The sequence below is a fragment of the Euwallacea fornicatus genome, chromosome 24, assembly GCF_040115645.1.
Source record: "Euwallacea fornicatus isolate EFF26 chromosome 24, ASM4011564v1, whole genome shotgun sequence".
Lineage (NCBI taxonomy): Eukaryota > Metazoa > Arthropoda > Insecta > Coleoptera > Curculionidae > Euwallacea > Euwallacea fornicatus.
Window position 1 is genome coordinate 1,822,331 of NC_089564.1, and position 18,161 is coordinate 1,840,491.

Consider the following 18,161-nt stretch of genomic DNA (forward strand, 5'->3'; position numbering starts at 1 on the left):
GGGGGGGGGGTCTCTGCGGTTGCTGTAGTGACCCACGGAAAGTGTGCCCGAACTCCGTTTGAAAAGAAGTTCAACTCGCGTCCCGCCCTCCGGCCCCACGAAATTGGCGGTGACAACCACCGGTGTAGTGGTGGCGATGGTGGTATGACGAAGCTCTTCCGCAACAACCACCATTTGCATATTTATTCGCCGGCTTCGTTCGCCACGCCACAATAGAACAATCGGCCACAATAGCTGTAACATTTACGAAAATGAAGCGGATGCTGCTCCTCGTTTGGTGCAAAATTAACGACCTTCTATTAGCAAAACAATTCCCTCGTAGCATCGTTAAACAAGAAGCCAGCAAAACACACTTTTTTCAGTGCTACACGTAGGAGCATCCTCCCACAATTAACGATTACTCTCCTGAATTTGACCGCGGGTTGCGTTATATCCTCGTAACTCCGGAGGAATTTATTGAGCAATTCTTTGCATGAAACAATGATGTTTCACGCCCGCAAATTAATTGAGTTACAAAATCGAAAAAACGAAAGGAACAATTCAGACAGCAGGAAGATAAATCATCCGATCCGAATCCGGTGATAAACGAATGGCAGGAATTTTTCGAAATCAGTCGCTCGCGATTGTACCCAGATTAGATGAAGTTGTCTTTGATGATGTATATGGTCTGCCATGGCATACCATTGCGATAGCCCAGTCCAGTGGTCACCATCTATTACCTCGGGGAGTTCACAAAATCGGGACTCCGAAAGAGCTTATGTGCGGGCTAGGTCTTGGGACGGAGAAACTACCTGAATGTCCGAGGACGGGCAATCTTAATTCATTAATTAAGAGGCCGCGATGGGCCAGTATCTATATCTGGAAGTCGAATGCTGATAGAAATGGCAAAACAATGTCCCGCGCATGGAGAAGCCACCACGACCGCGCCACAAGAACATTGTGAGCAGCAGCAAACAGATGCGAAATGCTTATCGCGCTCACAGGAAGAGCAAGCGAATTTGTATCGCTCAAAGAAAACGTAATACCCATAGACAACATTATCAAATCACTGAAATTAAGAGTGAGATATTTCGTTATTGCTAAGATACGCTGAAAAATCCGAAACAGGACAAAGTCCACACTGCACATCAACGAAAACGTAAAAAATATACCGATTGTCCGTTTCGGAAAGTAGACTTTGGGAAAAGATCTGGAAGGTGCAAATTAATTGAGACATCGTGAATCGATTGCTGTTCCTCATATTATAGTGAGTTCCCGGGAATCAACGAATTTGCAAAACTTCACCTAAACTGACAGCCAGCAGTGGTTGTACCGTTCAATAAATCAATTCTGGGTTTCTGATTAGGAACAAACACGATTTGGCGGGAAAATGTTGTATGACATTTCTGGATTGCGGCATCAAATTGGGAAAGTACAAGAAGATTGGCTAGCTGAGTCAATATCTTCTAATGACCTATCTGGGTTCTCTAAACGAAATATACCACTGTTTCATCCTCTCAGTACCTCTTCAGGGAAAGAACGCAGTCGTAGCACGGTGCGTGGGATGGAATTGAAGTTATCAAATATACGAGCAATTAAAAGACAACCAAAAGGGCAGGGCCAAGTCCGACGACATGAATCATCATCTTGATTTTCAACAAGGTAATGTCATTCATATGTTGCAATAGCGATATGATAAATTGATTCCTTTCGGGGCTACCGAATATTATAATAGGATATATGTATATATCGCATAGATATTCGTTGTCTCAATTTGCATTATTTAATGATAAAACTTCCTGAATTCCTTCACATCAAAGAGCACTGCTCATCTTAAAAATCACATTTTTTCCGCTAAGTAAAACTACTGTTGCAGCGCATGGGCGATACGTTCCTGTGGTTTTGCGCCATCGGATTCAATTCTGATCATCCCTGATTCGTAAGGAAGTTGTGAAACGAGAAAATTCCAAAGAATCTGCCTTAAATATACAGGGTATGCCTAAATATCATGTACATACGGAGGGGAATAATCCTTCAGCTTATTTCACGCCAAAAAGTCCATCGAAACATAAGTAGGTCCGCAAACGCTTCGTTACCTATCTACAGGGTATTAAAATTTTAGACGTTTTTTGATTTTTATATTTCCGGCTTTAACTTTTAATATGTAGTTCCAGATAAACCTTGAAAATTCTTAAAAATAAACGGTTACCTGTAATAAATAATAACTTACCCATTATAAATTTCAATTTTATCTGGCTAATTACAGAAAATAGTTTTCTATTTTTTTTCTATGTGGCCGAAGCAGATACGAAAGAACTACAACCAAAAAAGGTTTAAAGTCAAAACAAAAGCATTTTTATACTTTGAAATCTACCAATGGCGAACTGCGAAAAAATTCAGGGGGAGAAAATGGGGCATGACTCATAAAAGACTATCACCTTGTAGATTATCAGACCTATTTTGGCATGCCCAATTATGTAAGCCCTACAGCACAAACTATACTGGCGAGCATAAAATTCGGGTCACTTTAGTATTTTCGAAATTTTTGCCTTCCTAACTTCCAAAAAAATAAAAAAAGATAGCCTTTATCGATTCTGAGGTTCTTTAACCTTTTTAAGGGTAAATGGTAAAAAAAAACACGATCCTGTACCCAAATAACCGATGTATTGTACAGGTGTCCATTGCCAAAGCACTGTAACATTTTGATATTAAAGGTATTTTATCAATCTTTTTTTTTTCATGGTAGAACCATGCAGAACCGTAAACATTTTCCCAATGATTCGAAATTTTATGAAGCAATGTCGGTATGCCAGCGAAAAATATCACTTCTCTTTCAATACATTTATATTTGAAAATTTCGAAGTGACCCGAATTTTATGCTCGCCAGTGTATATTCAAAATTTTAACTCAAAAACTGCAGAAGCTGCAGAGAACAAACTGAAAACATTCTGAAATTTGAACACCCTGTAGATAGATAACGAAGAGCTGGTGGACTTATGTTTATACGAACTTTTAGTCATTAAATAAGCTAAAGAGTTACTCCATTGCGTATGTGCATGATATTTAGAAACACTCTATATTATACGGTATGTCCCACGATAGAGTTTACAACAAATATCTTACAACCCTGTAGGAATTTAAAAGAAGTTTTAAATAAAAACGTGTATAGTTGTGTTGGGGCTATAAATTTATGTAATAATAAAATATGCTATAAATAGATAAAGCTATGACGAAAGGAACTTGAAATTTTTTTAAAAGTACACCCTATATATTTTTGATATATTATATATTTGAGTTCGAAACCTATGCACATTTGATGTAGCATATGCTATATTTAAAAACAAGAAATTCTAAAATTATTAATAATAAAAAAATTTTTATGCTTTGGAAGAAGCCCTTATTGTCACCCATTGAATGGGATTAGGTGCTTGACAGGTAAGGAAAGCCCGGCTTTACCCCTCTGGATTTCTTTTTGTGGGGTTATTTGAAACGAATCGCTTACCAAACCAGTCAAATTAATTTAGAAGACATGAAAGGTTACATTCGAGAGGCCTGCAGTACACTCATGTCCGACATAATACGAAGAGCTTGTACTAGAGAACTACTTCGACAATTTGAAGCATGTTTGGAGTCCCAAATAGGACAATTTGAAAATCTTCAAGTACCGCCTTCCCAATGTGATAATAAATATTTATTTTCTGACCGTCCTATGTTTTGCAAGTGTAAAAATGGATTTTAAGTGTAACATATGCTAAATATACCAGACGTGCCTGGATTTCGACTAAAATATGCAAAAATACACAGGGTGTACCGTATAAAAAATCGCAAGTTTCGTTCGCCGTAGCTTTATGCATCATCCTGTATATCTTATTATCACTTCAATCTGCAGCCCTAAAGCAACCTTTTCTATCGAGGGCGAATTGTCGCCTCCCCCGGACTCCGTGAGGCATACCATAGAGGTGCGGGAGTCAGGAAATTTCCCCCACCCGCCGGTGGACCGTTTCCTTTTGTTTCAAAATTCGCCATATATGCAAGGGGGTAATGATAAATAATACACCCCGCCTGCCGGACGGGCTGGTGAGTTTCGGTCCAGCCGTCCATTCTGGGACAGACGTCGTTTGCAGCCGCTGACTCTAAGGCGACCACTGCATTGCTAGTTTTGGTCCGCCCCGTGTGTTTGATTTCCTCCGTACCGCTCATATGTGAGAGGCGTTCCCTTAATCGCCACCCAGGGAGGCGCCCGATGAGGGACTAGCGAACCCCGCAAAAGTACCCAAAACAACCCCACGTGTTGTAAAAGCATAATGCTGATCCGGAGAAAAAATGATGTTGCTTTTGTATATTTCCCATATTTTCTCCGTTGCCCTCTCACGAAGCCAGACTAGAAACTTAGAACAATATAACTTTTTTGCTTCCACATGTACGCCATTATTAATGTGAACTAAAAACTTTAATTGACTATTGAAAAGTACAGCAAGACAGGTCGATATTAGCCAGATATATTGTCTTCAAATACCCATGCTGCCTATATGATTTCATGAACATAAATCAGATCTGGCCGTATCTCCTTTGTGGATTCAGCCCGGCAGAGAAATTCTCCTGCGGAACAGTTTTTACTGTATGCGCCGATAAGAATCCATCAAAAAGCGTTGGTATTTCTCAGAAACGTTAATGAACCTCTAATTGTCATTTATAATGACCGATCAATTAATAATAAAACAAAGTTGACGTCTTACTCAGGCAACTATCTTTGAAACGATTATTTACAACACGATAACCGCTACCCATGCGCTCGCCATGGAAAACCTGCTCTCTTATTATGAGACAAAGCAGAGATTTTTCTACCTGTCCAAGCCCGATCTGATTGAATTCCTTCACAGCGCAGGTGAATTTATTATTTTAAGCTAGTGTTACTGAGTATTGACTCTAGAAGGTATGATAGTACCGGGCAGTACTGTGATCGTGTCGAATAGGTGGCAGCAGTGGAATGTGGGGTCAAAGGTGGAGAAGCGCATCATTTTGTCGTAATTAAGTTCCCCGCGATCGCAGCGCTCCCTGCATCTAATAGATATAATAAGGGGGCGAGGTACAAAGTAATTGCAAGGTACGGTACTGATTTATACGGGTTTCAAGATAAGAACACCGTACAGTGAACCTATTTTCAGTACGGGCGGTTTACTTCCATGTTCCACCTAGATCGATCAAAGAACATTGAATTCCGATCCACACTATGGATTTGCATCCAGTTTCTCGCGATGCAGTAGGATGTTGCTTCTGCCTTCGCCGCTTCGTTGGGAATTCTCTGCGAGTTCTCCTCGATAGACCAAAATATCTTCCCATTGTCACGAAATTTTGAAATTGACATTCTTGAAACGTTGATGACGCACAATCGTTCGGTTGTGGCGGGGCTTAATTCTCCGAACTTCTGTTGGAACGAGATCAATCCCCGTAAGAAAGACCGTTGATTTTATCCTATTTTCAGTGTATTATGATGACGCCTGATAACCCGAATTTCTTACGGTTCTTGTGCGTTTTGACGATTTCAGTTAGTTATTACCGTATATTTCCGAATTGGTGTGCAGTTGTTGAACTCGGAAAAGTTGAAAATCTCTCCTGCTCCAAGTTTCCAATTCAATTCATCGATTGGTTGGATTCTACCAGATCGCTTTTTTTCGAGAATTTACCATCAGTGCTTCTCAATTATGGTTCCATATCTCGCGCTTTGGATTTTTCAGAAACTTACTCCGAAAAGTCTACTAAACTCAGATGAGTTAGCTCAGTGCCAAAATAAAGTTCTAAAGTAAGGGTAAGTTCCAATGGTGGGGACTATGGAGTTCGGGTGAACAAGAGGAAGTTTCCTTGTGAATGATCTAAAGCTTTCTATATCGACATGTTTGCTCATCTCCTCATTGTCGTGGCTTCACGTTCCATTCGTTGTTAATTTTTCGATCTTCTTCATGTTATCCTCTATTAAACCGGTCTTTCAGCAATATGGTTGAAACAAAAAACCGCTGCAGAGAAAGAAATTTCCGAATACTACAAACAACGAACTAAATTGTATTTTAAAAATGACCACCATCATCGGGCGCACAATAGAAGAGTTGCGGCTGAAAATCATCTAACTAAAAACCCTAATTAGAAAAAACCTAAATAAACTTCATTTTGCTAAAAGCCCCATAAAATCAACTCTAATAATTCCATTTTTATTTCAGACATTAACGAATGTGCGTCAGCCCCATGTCAAAACGGTGGCACCTGCGTGGACCTCGAAGATGCCTTCAGATGCGACTGTCCAGCAGCATGGGAAGGCGATCTTTGTCAGTTCGGTAAGCTACTGACATTTTTTCTTTAATATAAAATTATTAAACAACACCAATTCCAGATGCCGATGAGTGTCAGATACAAAATCCCTGCATCAACGCCATCTCCTGCACCAACCTGGTGGGTGACTACCATTGCAAGTGCAGGGTAGGGTGGATGGGCAAAAACTGCGACCAAAACATCAACGATTGCGTAGGACAGTGCCAACATGGAGCCACTTGCATCGACCTGGTCAACGACTATCACTGCGCATGCCAGCCCGGATATACCGGTGGGTACTAAACCCTTTATCTACTACATCCCGCCAGATGTCTCTTCCAGATTATTCTCTAAAAACCGAACTTTCACACACATTAAGATCAGTCGGGTATTTTATGACTGCATTCTTATTCCACGCTTTGCACGAAGGGAATTCAAATATGCTGTTCTGAGGCATTTGATTTAAACGATCTATTTTATTCAACTAGATCGAACGCTGTATACGTTGTCCGAGTTGATGTAAGGACGAGATGGATGTCTGGTCGCGAACATTCTTCTGCCTTTTTTTTGATGCACGTTTTAAGGTCGATTTAAGAGATATGTTAATCGTGTGTTGGTGATGCGGAAGAAATGGAAATTTTTCACTTGCCAGCGCATATCGCTGTAACAGCTTTAGACTTGATTATATCAAACAATTCTTATTAATCTTCCGACATTTTAAACCACTTTTAGATGGAGTCCACCCCAAATCACAAACTTAATTTACAATGATGCAGAATTTAATGAAAAACGGCGAAGATCTAGATTACATTCAAAGTCAAGTGTTCGTTACGACCCAATCAAGATTTTGATTAGATAGAGTTGTTGGTTCTTACGGATTCGCCTTCTAATGAATCAAAGCGAGAAAAAATCTCAACCGGAGTATTATGTTGAAAAAACGTAGAAAAGAATGGTACTAAGTGTCTAGCCGTTTAAGGTCGTACATTGGGGCAGTGGGAACGAGCTTTCATTTAAATATGTACAGAAAATTAATCTATCATGGTAATTTCGCTTAATTTGATTGCTACACTTCACTGCATACTTAATTTAATTTATTGTTAAAAGATTGTTTTAAAACATTTAGACACGCTAATCCTGTCATGCAGCTTCAGCATTTTCTTCTTTATTTATTCCCCTTTAAATTTTGATGAGAACCTTAATTGGTCTTATTTTTCACTCATTCTAGTTTATTTTACTTCTTCATTGTTTTTCTAAGTTACTTTCAATTCCCGATTAACGCCTGAAGAAACCCCATTTTTTGTCTTATGTCTTTATCATAGGTCAAGGGTATTTAATTTCTCTTGTTTAATAAAAATTTGTTGTAAATTAAGGAGGAACGTATTTATCTTTGCACTAATTTTAGATTTTAAGAACACTTGATGATAATTAATAACTTTTTTTTCTTTAGTTCATTCTTTGGCATTTAAATTTTATGGGTGAAAGCCGCTTACACTGGCTGATCTGGCATGGAGGAATCGTTTTCCAGAAACATCCGTCAAACAAAAAAAAGTGCATTGCAAAGGCGAGGAGGAGCGAATTAGATTATCGAATAAATAGAACGAAAATGAAGTATATTAATATTCTTTACGGTCATATCGTACAATGGAAAAATACCTACAATTTTTATTTCAAGTTTTGCGAGGCTCTGTGTAGAGCGCGTACGAGTTAGCACTAAAACTACTCTAGACGAAATCTAACGATAATCGCAATTTTATACCACGAAATAACGCGAAATTCGACAGCAGACCGCATTCGATTTTCATCAATATTAAATAAAGTCGCCTGCAGAATTGGGCCTTTCAGAAAACACGGCAACGTTGCAGCATTCGTTTGTTTTTTGCCAAATGGGAAAAAACAGGTACCAAATTTAAAAAATCAATTCTTAATCGTAACGACAACTGAGTTTCTCCGTAATCAAGATGAAAAGTTTCTAAGACAAAACTCATTTGAAATTATACTTTGACTGATAGTTATTGAGTAAATAAAATTTAGTTCCAAATTACAAGATACTGGGAATGGCAACGTTGCAACCTTCTTTTGTTGTGTGTCAAATTCCCAACATTGATGTCAAATATGGCCAATATGTTTCTTGATTGCATAAATTACAAGCTTCCTAGAGAAGTCCGAAAGGAGAATTTTTGGGTGAAATAGATTCTTCGAAATGAAATTTTGAGGGCCACCAAGTGAAATGGAGGTACGTTCAAGTTTATCGTTAATGAGTTACTGGACTCTAATGAGCGAACATTCTACAATAATTGGCTTGCTAAAAGTGATGGAACATGTAAAGCGTCTACAAAGTGGTCTGTGACTTCGACAAGAAAATTTCAGTATTAATGCAGTGGTTAAGAAGGAAATCTCGGCAAAAACACATTGTTGCTTCAATAACGAACGAGATTATCAACTTTACTTATAATTGCAATTTCTATCGACCACTTCTGTCATCGCACTGTCAATTGGGGTTATTTCGGGTCAGTTCGGGTTCCAATCGAAATTATCTAAGTGATGCCGAAGAAGCCCTGAAATCGGACTAATAGTAATTGATTTTAAATTCGACGTAGGGCTTCATAGTTCAGGTTTTAAGTGGGGGGGATGTAGTTCCAAAAATCGCAAGTTATTAAAGATAAATGAGGCGGTGATTATGTAGATACAACCTCGTCCCCCCCTATTCAGAGTTTAGCTTTAAAATTAACGAGTTTTTAAAAAGATTTGCATGCGAAATAAGATTTGTGATGCACGACTTTGGTAAATTAAGTGTAATTATGGACACTCCTTCGACTACCACATATCTATGTAAGCAGCGCTCACTGCCGTTTAATAATCGTCATACTCTCACGAAATCTGGTCTACCTTAACGGTGTTTCATGAAACTCAAGATTGATCTGTGTTATTAACTTTCACACCACTGTCCGCCATCGCGATTGCGTTTATGAATTTACATCTTAAAACCTTGTTAGGTTTACTCACCAGCTCACTTTCGATACTACTTTCTGGGCTCTAAAAGCTTTTTACAGATTTCTGTAAGCAATTTCTTTAATTGCAGGAAGAGACTGCCATACCGACATTGACGAATGCGCAACCAATCCTTGCAAAAATGGCGGAGAATGCGTGGACCAAGTCAACGGCTACAGGTGTATTTGCCCGGTTGGCATTACTGGACACGAATGCGAGGTAAGCCTTATTACGCATGAGCTATTTAACTATAATCCCCATTCGGAGCAATTTGTCGGCTGTGTATCCGGGGCAAAGTTCGCACCGTGTTAAGCATTCATTTAATCCAAAATCGTGTTCTTCAGATTTGAATTTAACTGATTGTTCTAAGCTAGTTGCTAATTCTAACAATGTTGGAATATCCGGAAGAGCCTCGAACGAGTAACGAGCTCGCACGCATACATGACTTTAGCCCGGTCGTCGTGACCGAGATGTCGATAGGTAAAACGCAACGGACTTGTATTGGGCCATTTTAAATTCAAATCCAAAATCCAGATGGTGCAATGTTTCAGTTTTGTCAAGGTAAATGTTAGTAGGTGATAGTATCTTATTACCCAACATATGTTAAAACGATATTGGTACTTGTTGTGATGGAAATCAGCAATTCGAGGAGAGAAGGGTAGCAACGGTCGGGTACTTGGCATTGGCCAATGTGGGTTTCGATCGAAAATTGTGAAGAGGAAACTGATCTAAAATAAAAAAATCAAAATAATATTACAAATGATGAAAGGCCTCTTAAGAGAACCTTTAGACGGATACTTAATATCAAACTACATGAGTCAATAATGAAAGCCAATTATAAAGAATTGCGACTTTAGTTGAGTCATAAGGTTATGCGAATAAAAAACTAATTTATACAGGGTGTCGGGTTCTAAAGCTCAACCATGAGAATCTGAGTAACCATAAAAGTTACGAAATTGGTTAAATCGGGGCAAACTAGCGCAATTTGGAGTTGAAAAAAACGCCACTTTAAAACTTGAAAAGTTTCCATGATCTTCGGACATATTTCATTTAAAATGAAATTTTGCAATAACTTTCGTATTTTTCGTCAGCTTAATTGAAGGCGTAATTGAAAATGATGGACACTTTGCACGTCACGTTTCCTCTTCAACAACCTGGCGAGATCCCATTCCCCAACCGCTAACAATTTGATTATTTTGTGGGGGCGCTATCTTAGATTTGCACATTTTTGAATTCTTAATTGTTCACACAAAGTCAAAGGCCTTGGCCCCCCTTTTTATAAAATAGTTGTTTTGAATTGGCCGGCCAACTCACCTGATATGAATCCTGTTGAAAACGTGTGGTATTTCGTTGCTAGAGCCGTTCGCACCGTATCGACTCATCGACGGCAGATGAGTTGGTCGTAGCGGCGGTAGAGGAAGAGAACAATATTCCACAAAAGACTATCATCCGCTTGATTATTTCGATGCACAGACGTGTCAATACGTTATTGTAACGTAGAAGAGGTCGTACTGACTATTTGTCATGGTATAACATGTTTTATTACTTTTTTTGATTCGATAAATTTTGTGAACAAAATGATAGGTTTGTTAGTTCTTCGTTTTCTGAGAATCCCAATTTGTGGAAAATACTCCTCTATCACAAAAACAGATGGAGAAAACCATACATTTTGTTTTTCTGAAAAGACCTCTCTTTGACGAGACTGCGAGGGTTCAAGACTTTTAACCTTGGGTGTATTAATCGGACCGGCTTTGCTCGGGTAACTGTACTGCCTACGTCACCAGGTATGCGCACTTGACACATCATATTAACTGATTTATAAAACCTTCCTTCTCTAGCATCACCATATTGTCACATATCCGCTCCCACTCGTCCTATATATTATCCAATTATCGCATACTGTGTGTAATAATGCGGGGCGATAGTACGATCGTAAATTATACGCACATTAGACACCGCATCTCCTAGCTTATTAAAAATGATAAAAATCCTTGGGACTAATCATTTGTTTAGCAACATTCCTCAGGTGCTACTGCCAATATATTCAAAATAATTAGGTATAATTATGCAGCAATAAAAAATCGCTTTGTCAGTCAAGCTCTGGCGCAAGTAGCAGCTACCTTACGCATTTGTTTTGTTTGTGCGCTTTCATGTTCCGTGCTCAATTACCTGGTTAAATGTCGCCATGGGCAGTCGGTTGGTCGGCGTATACATTAGCGGCTTAAATCGTTTCGCCTCAAGTCGAAACTCACGTAAACGCAATACTTATCCTTAATATGTTTCAGTTAATATCTGTGTGAAGATTTTGTATTATCTTTTTTGTTTCGCGTAATTAAATGATCACTTTGTTAATTCGATGCCCATCATTAGGATTTAACAGAAAACTTAAGCCTCTCCAGGTTCATGGATTGGTGTTTGAGAGGCCTTGCAGCTTTCTACCATCTCTGCAGTACTCAATTGCTATTTAATGATCACACTGGGAACGGGGCCAGACCCAAAGAGGTTCTAAGTTAATAAAAGAAAATATTTCCATGAAGTTCAGCAAACGTTCGAAATTCTAGAATTCCCACTACAATAGAATAGCAACGTGTATACTTGCAGCTACCAACATTGATATAATTACAACGCCAACGATGACTTTAAACAATTTTTACTCATTATCGCAGGTAGCAGAGTTCACCAATAAATTCTGAATAATACGGTAGTAAGTAGCTGCTTGTCTTCCTAATTACCATAAGAATGTTCTATCGAGACATTCAATACGTTTTCGGTAACTTTTACCAGGCGCTAATCTCTCTGGTTCAATGGATTGTCGTTAATTGTACTGTGCCTTAAAACAGTTTTTATTTTCTACGGCACGTTACTTAAAAAACTGAAGTCGCCCAATTCAAAAATACTTTTCCCAATTGAACAGAGGTTCGGAGTAAAAATTAACTTTGAGAAAATTGAAGAAAAGAAAAAAATTTTGAAAAACCTTGAGATTAGGAGATGGAGGGGGAGGAGGGCGAATTTGGAAGAAAGCCATAAAACTTCGTTACAATTTGACTTGCCCCACAGACATAGGGGGCTAAAAGCCCTACATACATTCGTTAAATATTTAGACAATTTTTCATGAAAATGCTGGAACACGTTAAATATTGTTTTTAGTTCTGCATTTTTAACGTAACAGACATGTATACAAAATGACCCATATAGTAGATCAATGTGCTTTCTAATTTTTTTTTTAACAAAACTTCATATTTATTATGACATTTTTGAGTTCTTTGATAAGTTCTGAACATATTTCATTTGACAATTAGAGTGACCTGCTAGATCGCCTGATCTCATGCCTATCGACTTTTTTTTTGGGAGTTATCTGAAATGGTGGGTGTATTTAAATAAGCTTAATAATATACAGAGTGTTAGGGAAGTAACTTTCCTAAGTTTAACTAACTAACAACAGAGACCGTAAATACGACCATTTGCCTCCTCCGTATCAACTAGGTATGCGTTTTTACACAGGTTTTGTGGGTCCGAAGGCTTTACAGTTAAAATTTTACCACTATGCGATTCTTATTTTGTTACTTTGAAAAGCCACTTACCTTTAAATTATTGTCATCGTCTCTAATCAGCATAACACGTTAAGTTGCACATTTTACACCACTCGCGTCACAAACAAAAATGTTCAGAACCTCCACCATTTGAGTCTATCCATGCACAACCGGGTTTTATCCGATTTTCCCGCACACGAAGAAAAAAATTCGCACGTAAAGCTGGAAACTTTCTTCCTGAATAACCATTAGCGTAAGTGCGCCCAGTTTCTGAATGTTGTAACGCCTCTCCATGAATCAAAAGAACCTCATGGTACTCGCGTAAAGGACACATTTTCACGTAGGTACTGTTAACAAGCCCGAATAAATTCACGTACTAATAGAAGGTCAAGTTTTATCAGCTTTCGGGTATTAAGGAATTGCAAAAAATAATCATAACAAAAAAAAACTCAATTTCTTCTCGCGCGTTCAGCGCGGCGTTGCCGCTCAAGTTCACTTTTACCGCTTGAGTTGTATTATCAGTTATTAAGTTTTAAATTGTTTTTAACAATATTATTGCTAAATGATTTTAACTTTTTTCTTACACGTCGAAGAATCAATATCTGTTAAGTACATTTTTCATCATTTTATTAAAATTTTAAGCTTATCATATCTTTTCGATTGCCGACTTAAACTTTTTTTTAACTATTAGGGTTTCTACCTCTGTTAGGAATTTGTTTGCTCGAAGTGATGTTCTTAATTATTGGTTAAATTTATGGAAGTTATTTCCCTAACACTCTGTAAAAGAGCTAAATATAACATTACACGAAAAGTCCAACAAACACCTCCTCAAATGATAAGAAATGCTCTTGAGAAATTTGAATTGTCGTGTTTACCCACTCTCAGGAAACTCTTCCTGTGCCCCGTCAACTAACGGGGCACAGAACATTTAATATATGAAATTGTAATAGTTTGTATTGCCATCTTTGAAGTATTAACAATTTTATTGTTATTTCTAATCTTTGTATTTTTTTTCGAAAACTGTCGACTTTAGACATGTGTATATTGTATGAGATACGTGCACGAGTTCTCATTTAACTCAAAAACGTCATGATACACATGAAGTTCCATAAGATAAAGGAGAAAGTGCATTTATTATCTACATGGGCAACCCTGTACACATGACTGTTACATCAAAAAATGCACAACTAAAAACAATATTTGAAGTTTTATCGCGTTTTCTTGGACAAAATTTTCTTCAATTTTTAACGAACTGACGCGGTACTTTTGGTTCTCTAAGTATAGTCAAATAGAAACCCTCTTGTTCCGAAATACCTTGAACATCATGGAATAAATATCAGATCTGTACTTCTTAATATGATATTCGAACTAGTTGTTACTGTATTAAGTTTGGTGGTGTTGATGTATTGTATTCCAAAATATACTAGTTCTGTCTCAATTGCTATAAATTTTTCTTAAATTATATTGCATTAAAGTCTTGACCAAACTCATTCTTACGCCATTGAAAATATTTAGTACTTCTCACAACGAGTCCTGCTTACTATGATATTTTTAGTAGAATTTGCGGATCAAACTTTCAGCGAAAAAAACCACTTCACTAGTGCCCTACAATAATTTTGCCGAATAGATACTGCTCCAAAGTTACATTTTTGGTAATTTTTCGGTAAAGACGTCCTGAAACCCTAAGTAAATGCTACCTACAGCGAAATATTTCTACGTTAATGAATTTTTAGAATTACTAACTGTATTGTTTTGGCCTGATTTTTGTTATGTACTAGAAATTGTTATCATAAAATATCTCCCAGTTTAACAGCTATTTTGGTAACCTGCTAGACCATGCATGATTTTACGTGACGAGTAGGAAACGCGTATGTGACAAGCTACAAAGAATAATATTTTCCAATGAATTTCGTATATCATTTTTTTAAATTTTGACGTAGAGTAAATAAATAAAATCCGCCCTGTATCTGTCGAACTGCAGCAATACCTATTGTAACGCCGATCCCCTTTTTTAACTGAGTTACAAAATGAAGGCATATGCTTTCATTATGTACCTTGTTACAAAACTGGACTCGTCGAGACGTGAGTTACGATTACAACCATCACCTTACATGCCAAAATCAGAAAACAACTATTTATGTATGTAACCAGTTAGGAAACGTATAATTGCATATAATGAATATAAAATGATATTTCCTAACGAGTTTCACACAATTTTTGTTCTAATTCTTCTTTGAGATGAAAAAAACCAAAAGAATAATGCAGAAATTTAAATAGATTCGAGCTGAGTCCTATACGTGTAGAATTGCAGCAACCATCGTTTTTACGGCCGCTATTCATTAATTCAGTTATGAAGTCAAGGTAGCTGCTTTCGTGGTGTAACTAGTTAGAAAATCAAGCTCTTCTAGACACCAATTTAAATTACACAAATTGGGTGAGTTATTTAACCGCGAAATCATATCGCCATCAAATCACGACATTGATCGTTCTGCTAAACTTTCCAGCAGCCTTAGCTTGTATTGCTTGACTTTTTAGCAGCAAGCCCATCTTCATTGGCCATCTTCACAGAGAGTAAAAGAATTCAACACAATACATCAAGCGTACGATACGCCCTCAAAACGTATTAAACAACCTCCTTAAATTTAGTCTCATTTTGGCTCATGTCAGACTTTTTTGTAGACATTACAACCAACTTTGAACCGATTTTAGCACTAAACCACGAGGCAACTTTCCTAGAAGATTCATAGTTATCTGCATTCCTTCAGCGGAACATTACCATGCAACCAACCAGTAATTTCCAAACGGCTTAATTACAAAGAGATACATCATGTTTTTGTTAGAGAGTTTTTTTTTATTACTTCCATTACAAATTCGTGATTGAGTTAGTTCTTTATTCATTAGGTCTTGATTATACCTGACCTGAATTTTTACTAGAGGAGTAGCCTTTATCGTGCCTTTGGGTTCCTGCAAGACTACCATTTATAGTATAATAGATTGCTATTGATGAGACACGATTGATGATGATTGATGAGATTTACAATTCTTTAAAAGGTCGATAGTTTAAAAATTGCCAACTCAAAATGTAGCATTTTACTTGGAGCAAACAGAGAAATACTTTATAAAAAAAAAACAACTTGAGAAATGGGGGCCTTGGCAGGCTTAATTGCCTTAATCAATAACAGGCACTACTGCTGTTCAAAGTTTACACAAAAAATCAAAAAGATTTATCGTCCGTGCTACTTTTTGGGCACCAAATCTCGAAAAATTAGCATATACGGGTTCCGCAGATAGCTGTTACAATTTAAATCGAAATCTGTGAAATCGGTGATTAATTTTCCTATTTCGTGTGAACGGTCAGTTCGCCATAACCGTGCGGTGTGGCTAAATGGCAATTTTATCTACAGTTTTCTTGTAGATTTCTGAAAGCGTCGGTCATTTATATTTATGTCATTTATTCAAGGTTTTTATGTAGGCCGTTCTAACCGGAATCTGGTCTCGCACTTGATTCTGATTAATTTGAAGATAGGGTTTATCTTGCATAACTCAAGTGTTTTACAGCACTTTCTAATCTACGTTACACCAAGAAAATATGCGATTTAACAAACTTCCATTTTTTAGAATGATTACGACCATTGCAATCCCGACCCATGTCAGAACGGAGCTCCATGTTTCAAGGCGCAAAATGACTACTATTGTCATTGTCCAGAAGGATGGCAGGGCAAGAATTGCAGTCAAGTGAAGGTCTTATGCGAAACTCCTCCATGCGATAACGGTGAGTTTTTTTTAATTAACGACATGTCTGGTGGAAAGCTGGAGCCAGAAACCTGTGCAGTAAATTGGTAGGACCGACCTGAGGAAAGGAGTGAAGCCTAAAATTACCAGCAAAGAAATTGAGTGGTTTCATAAGAATCTCCATTATGGTGATGAAGTTCTTTACATGAAATTTAAAATATTCTCTCAGAAATTCGGGCATTCTGGGCAAACGGCTCATGTAGCCTTGTATGTGCAATTCTGATGATGCGAATTTTTTTGATTGCAGTGCACTGGCTCTGCTCACCATCCTTAATTTGGTCTTGCCGATGGTAATTTCTTACATCCCATCAACTTCCCGTTTACCATTCTACCAAGCCTAAAGGCCTATTCATAATTCCCTAGTAGAAAGATGCAAAAATCTTGAAAATTTAATAGGATCATTCGTGTGGTTGGTCCGTAGGACGCACGCATTTCTAAAATTCTCGCATTGCGCCGCAAAATACGTCAAAAACCGCAGTAAAAGTCGGAATATTGTTATATGTGAGACAATTTCCACTCAGTATATCAAAAACTATAAGAGCTGCAGAGAAATTCAGAATGTCTGTTTCTGCAGCTTAATCATGGAGATCTCGGCAAACATAAAAGATACGGTGTCGGTTAAACCGCAGCAAAATTGGACGATTTGGAATTCAGCAATATACCGTTTTAAAATTTGAAAAATTCCTACCACTTTTGTAGATGGTGTGAAAACTGCATTTTTTTTAAAAAAAGTTTTTCACTTTTGCTCAGCTTATTTGCTGAAGTGATTCAAAATGATTGGCTGCAACTGTTTCTCTTTTACTAACCGGCAATATCATACATAAAATCTGACATTTCGATTTTCGATAATCGTCCTCAACTTTAGTCCTTCTTATGATCGCAAAAAAGTAAAAGTTTGCCCCAAGTCAGCCGACTTCGCATCTCTTACGATTTTAGAGGTGCCAATGGCGAGGAGCTAACCTCAATAACCCGTACGAATGACCATGCCCTTTACAAGGCACTTTAACATCTCGTTTTAACCCAATGGTCGGCACTTTTAGCATCTTTAACATAAAACTAAGGTGAAATTTCGCACGCTCACAAATCAGTGCATTATCGTTGCATAGTGCATGAATCTCTCGAAGAGTCTCTAGTTGACAGCTAATTTCAAGACACCCAAAGTGGGGAGCGAAATCTGCGGGGCACCCACGACCCCCGCGGTTTCAGAAATGAGACCAGACCAGTCCGTCGTTTTGTTATTTGTCTGCCACGGTATATATAGGGTGCTTAATTGACATGGATGAGTTAAAAACTACGAGCTCGGGTGTTATAAACATCCTAAAAAGGATCGCCCGATATACGCTTATTAAAAACAAAAATTGTTAAATGTGCGTTCTTTGTTGTCGCCACGCAGTTAGCAGTTAGTAAAAAGAGCGGACACGTAGATGTATTACATGCATAAACATTGGTTCGAGCTTTAAGGTCAGCTATAAAGATTTTTATGATTATGGTATTAATGTTAATGTTATTACATTTGACATTGCAGAATACGCCCGGACCGGTTTTTCGAATTCTACGCGGCCACTTGCAAGT

General features: G+C 37.8%; 1 protein-coding gene across 3 annotated transcripts in view; it reads left to right on the plus strand.

Annotated features, from left to right (window-relative positions):
* The window catches only part of Ser (Serrate), a 239,402-nt gene that overhangs the window by 214,913 nt on the left and 6,328 nt on the right, over positions 1-18,161 (plus strand). For all 3 annotated transcript variants that reach the window (XM_066296002.1, XM_066296000.1, XM_066296001.1), the window contains exons 8-11: positions 6,192-6,305; positions 6,362-6,571; positions 9,359-9,486; positions 16,416-16,569. In XM_066296002.1, coding sequence (XP_066152099.1) covers positions 6,192-6,305; positions 6,362-6,571; positions 9,359-9,486; positions 16,416-16,569 — 606 coding nt within the window. The remainder of the gene's footprint in view (positions 1-6,191; positions 6,306-6,361; positions 6,572-9,358; positions 9,487-16,415; positions 16,570-18,161) is intronic.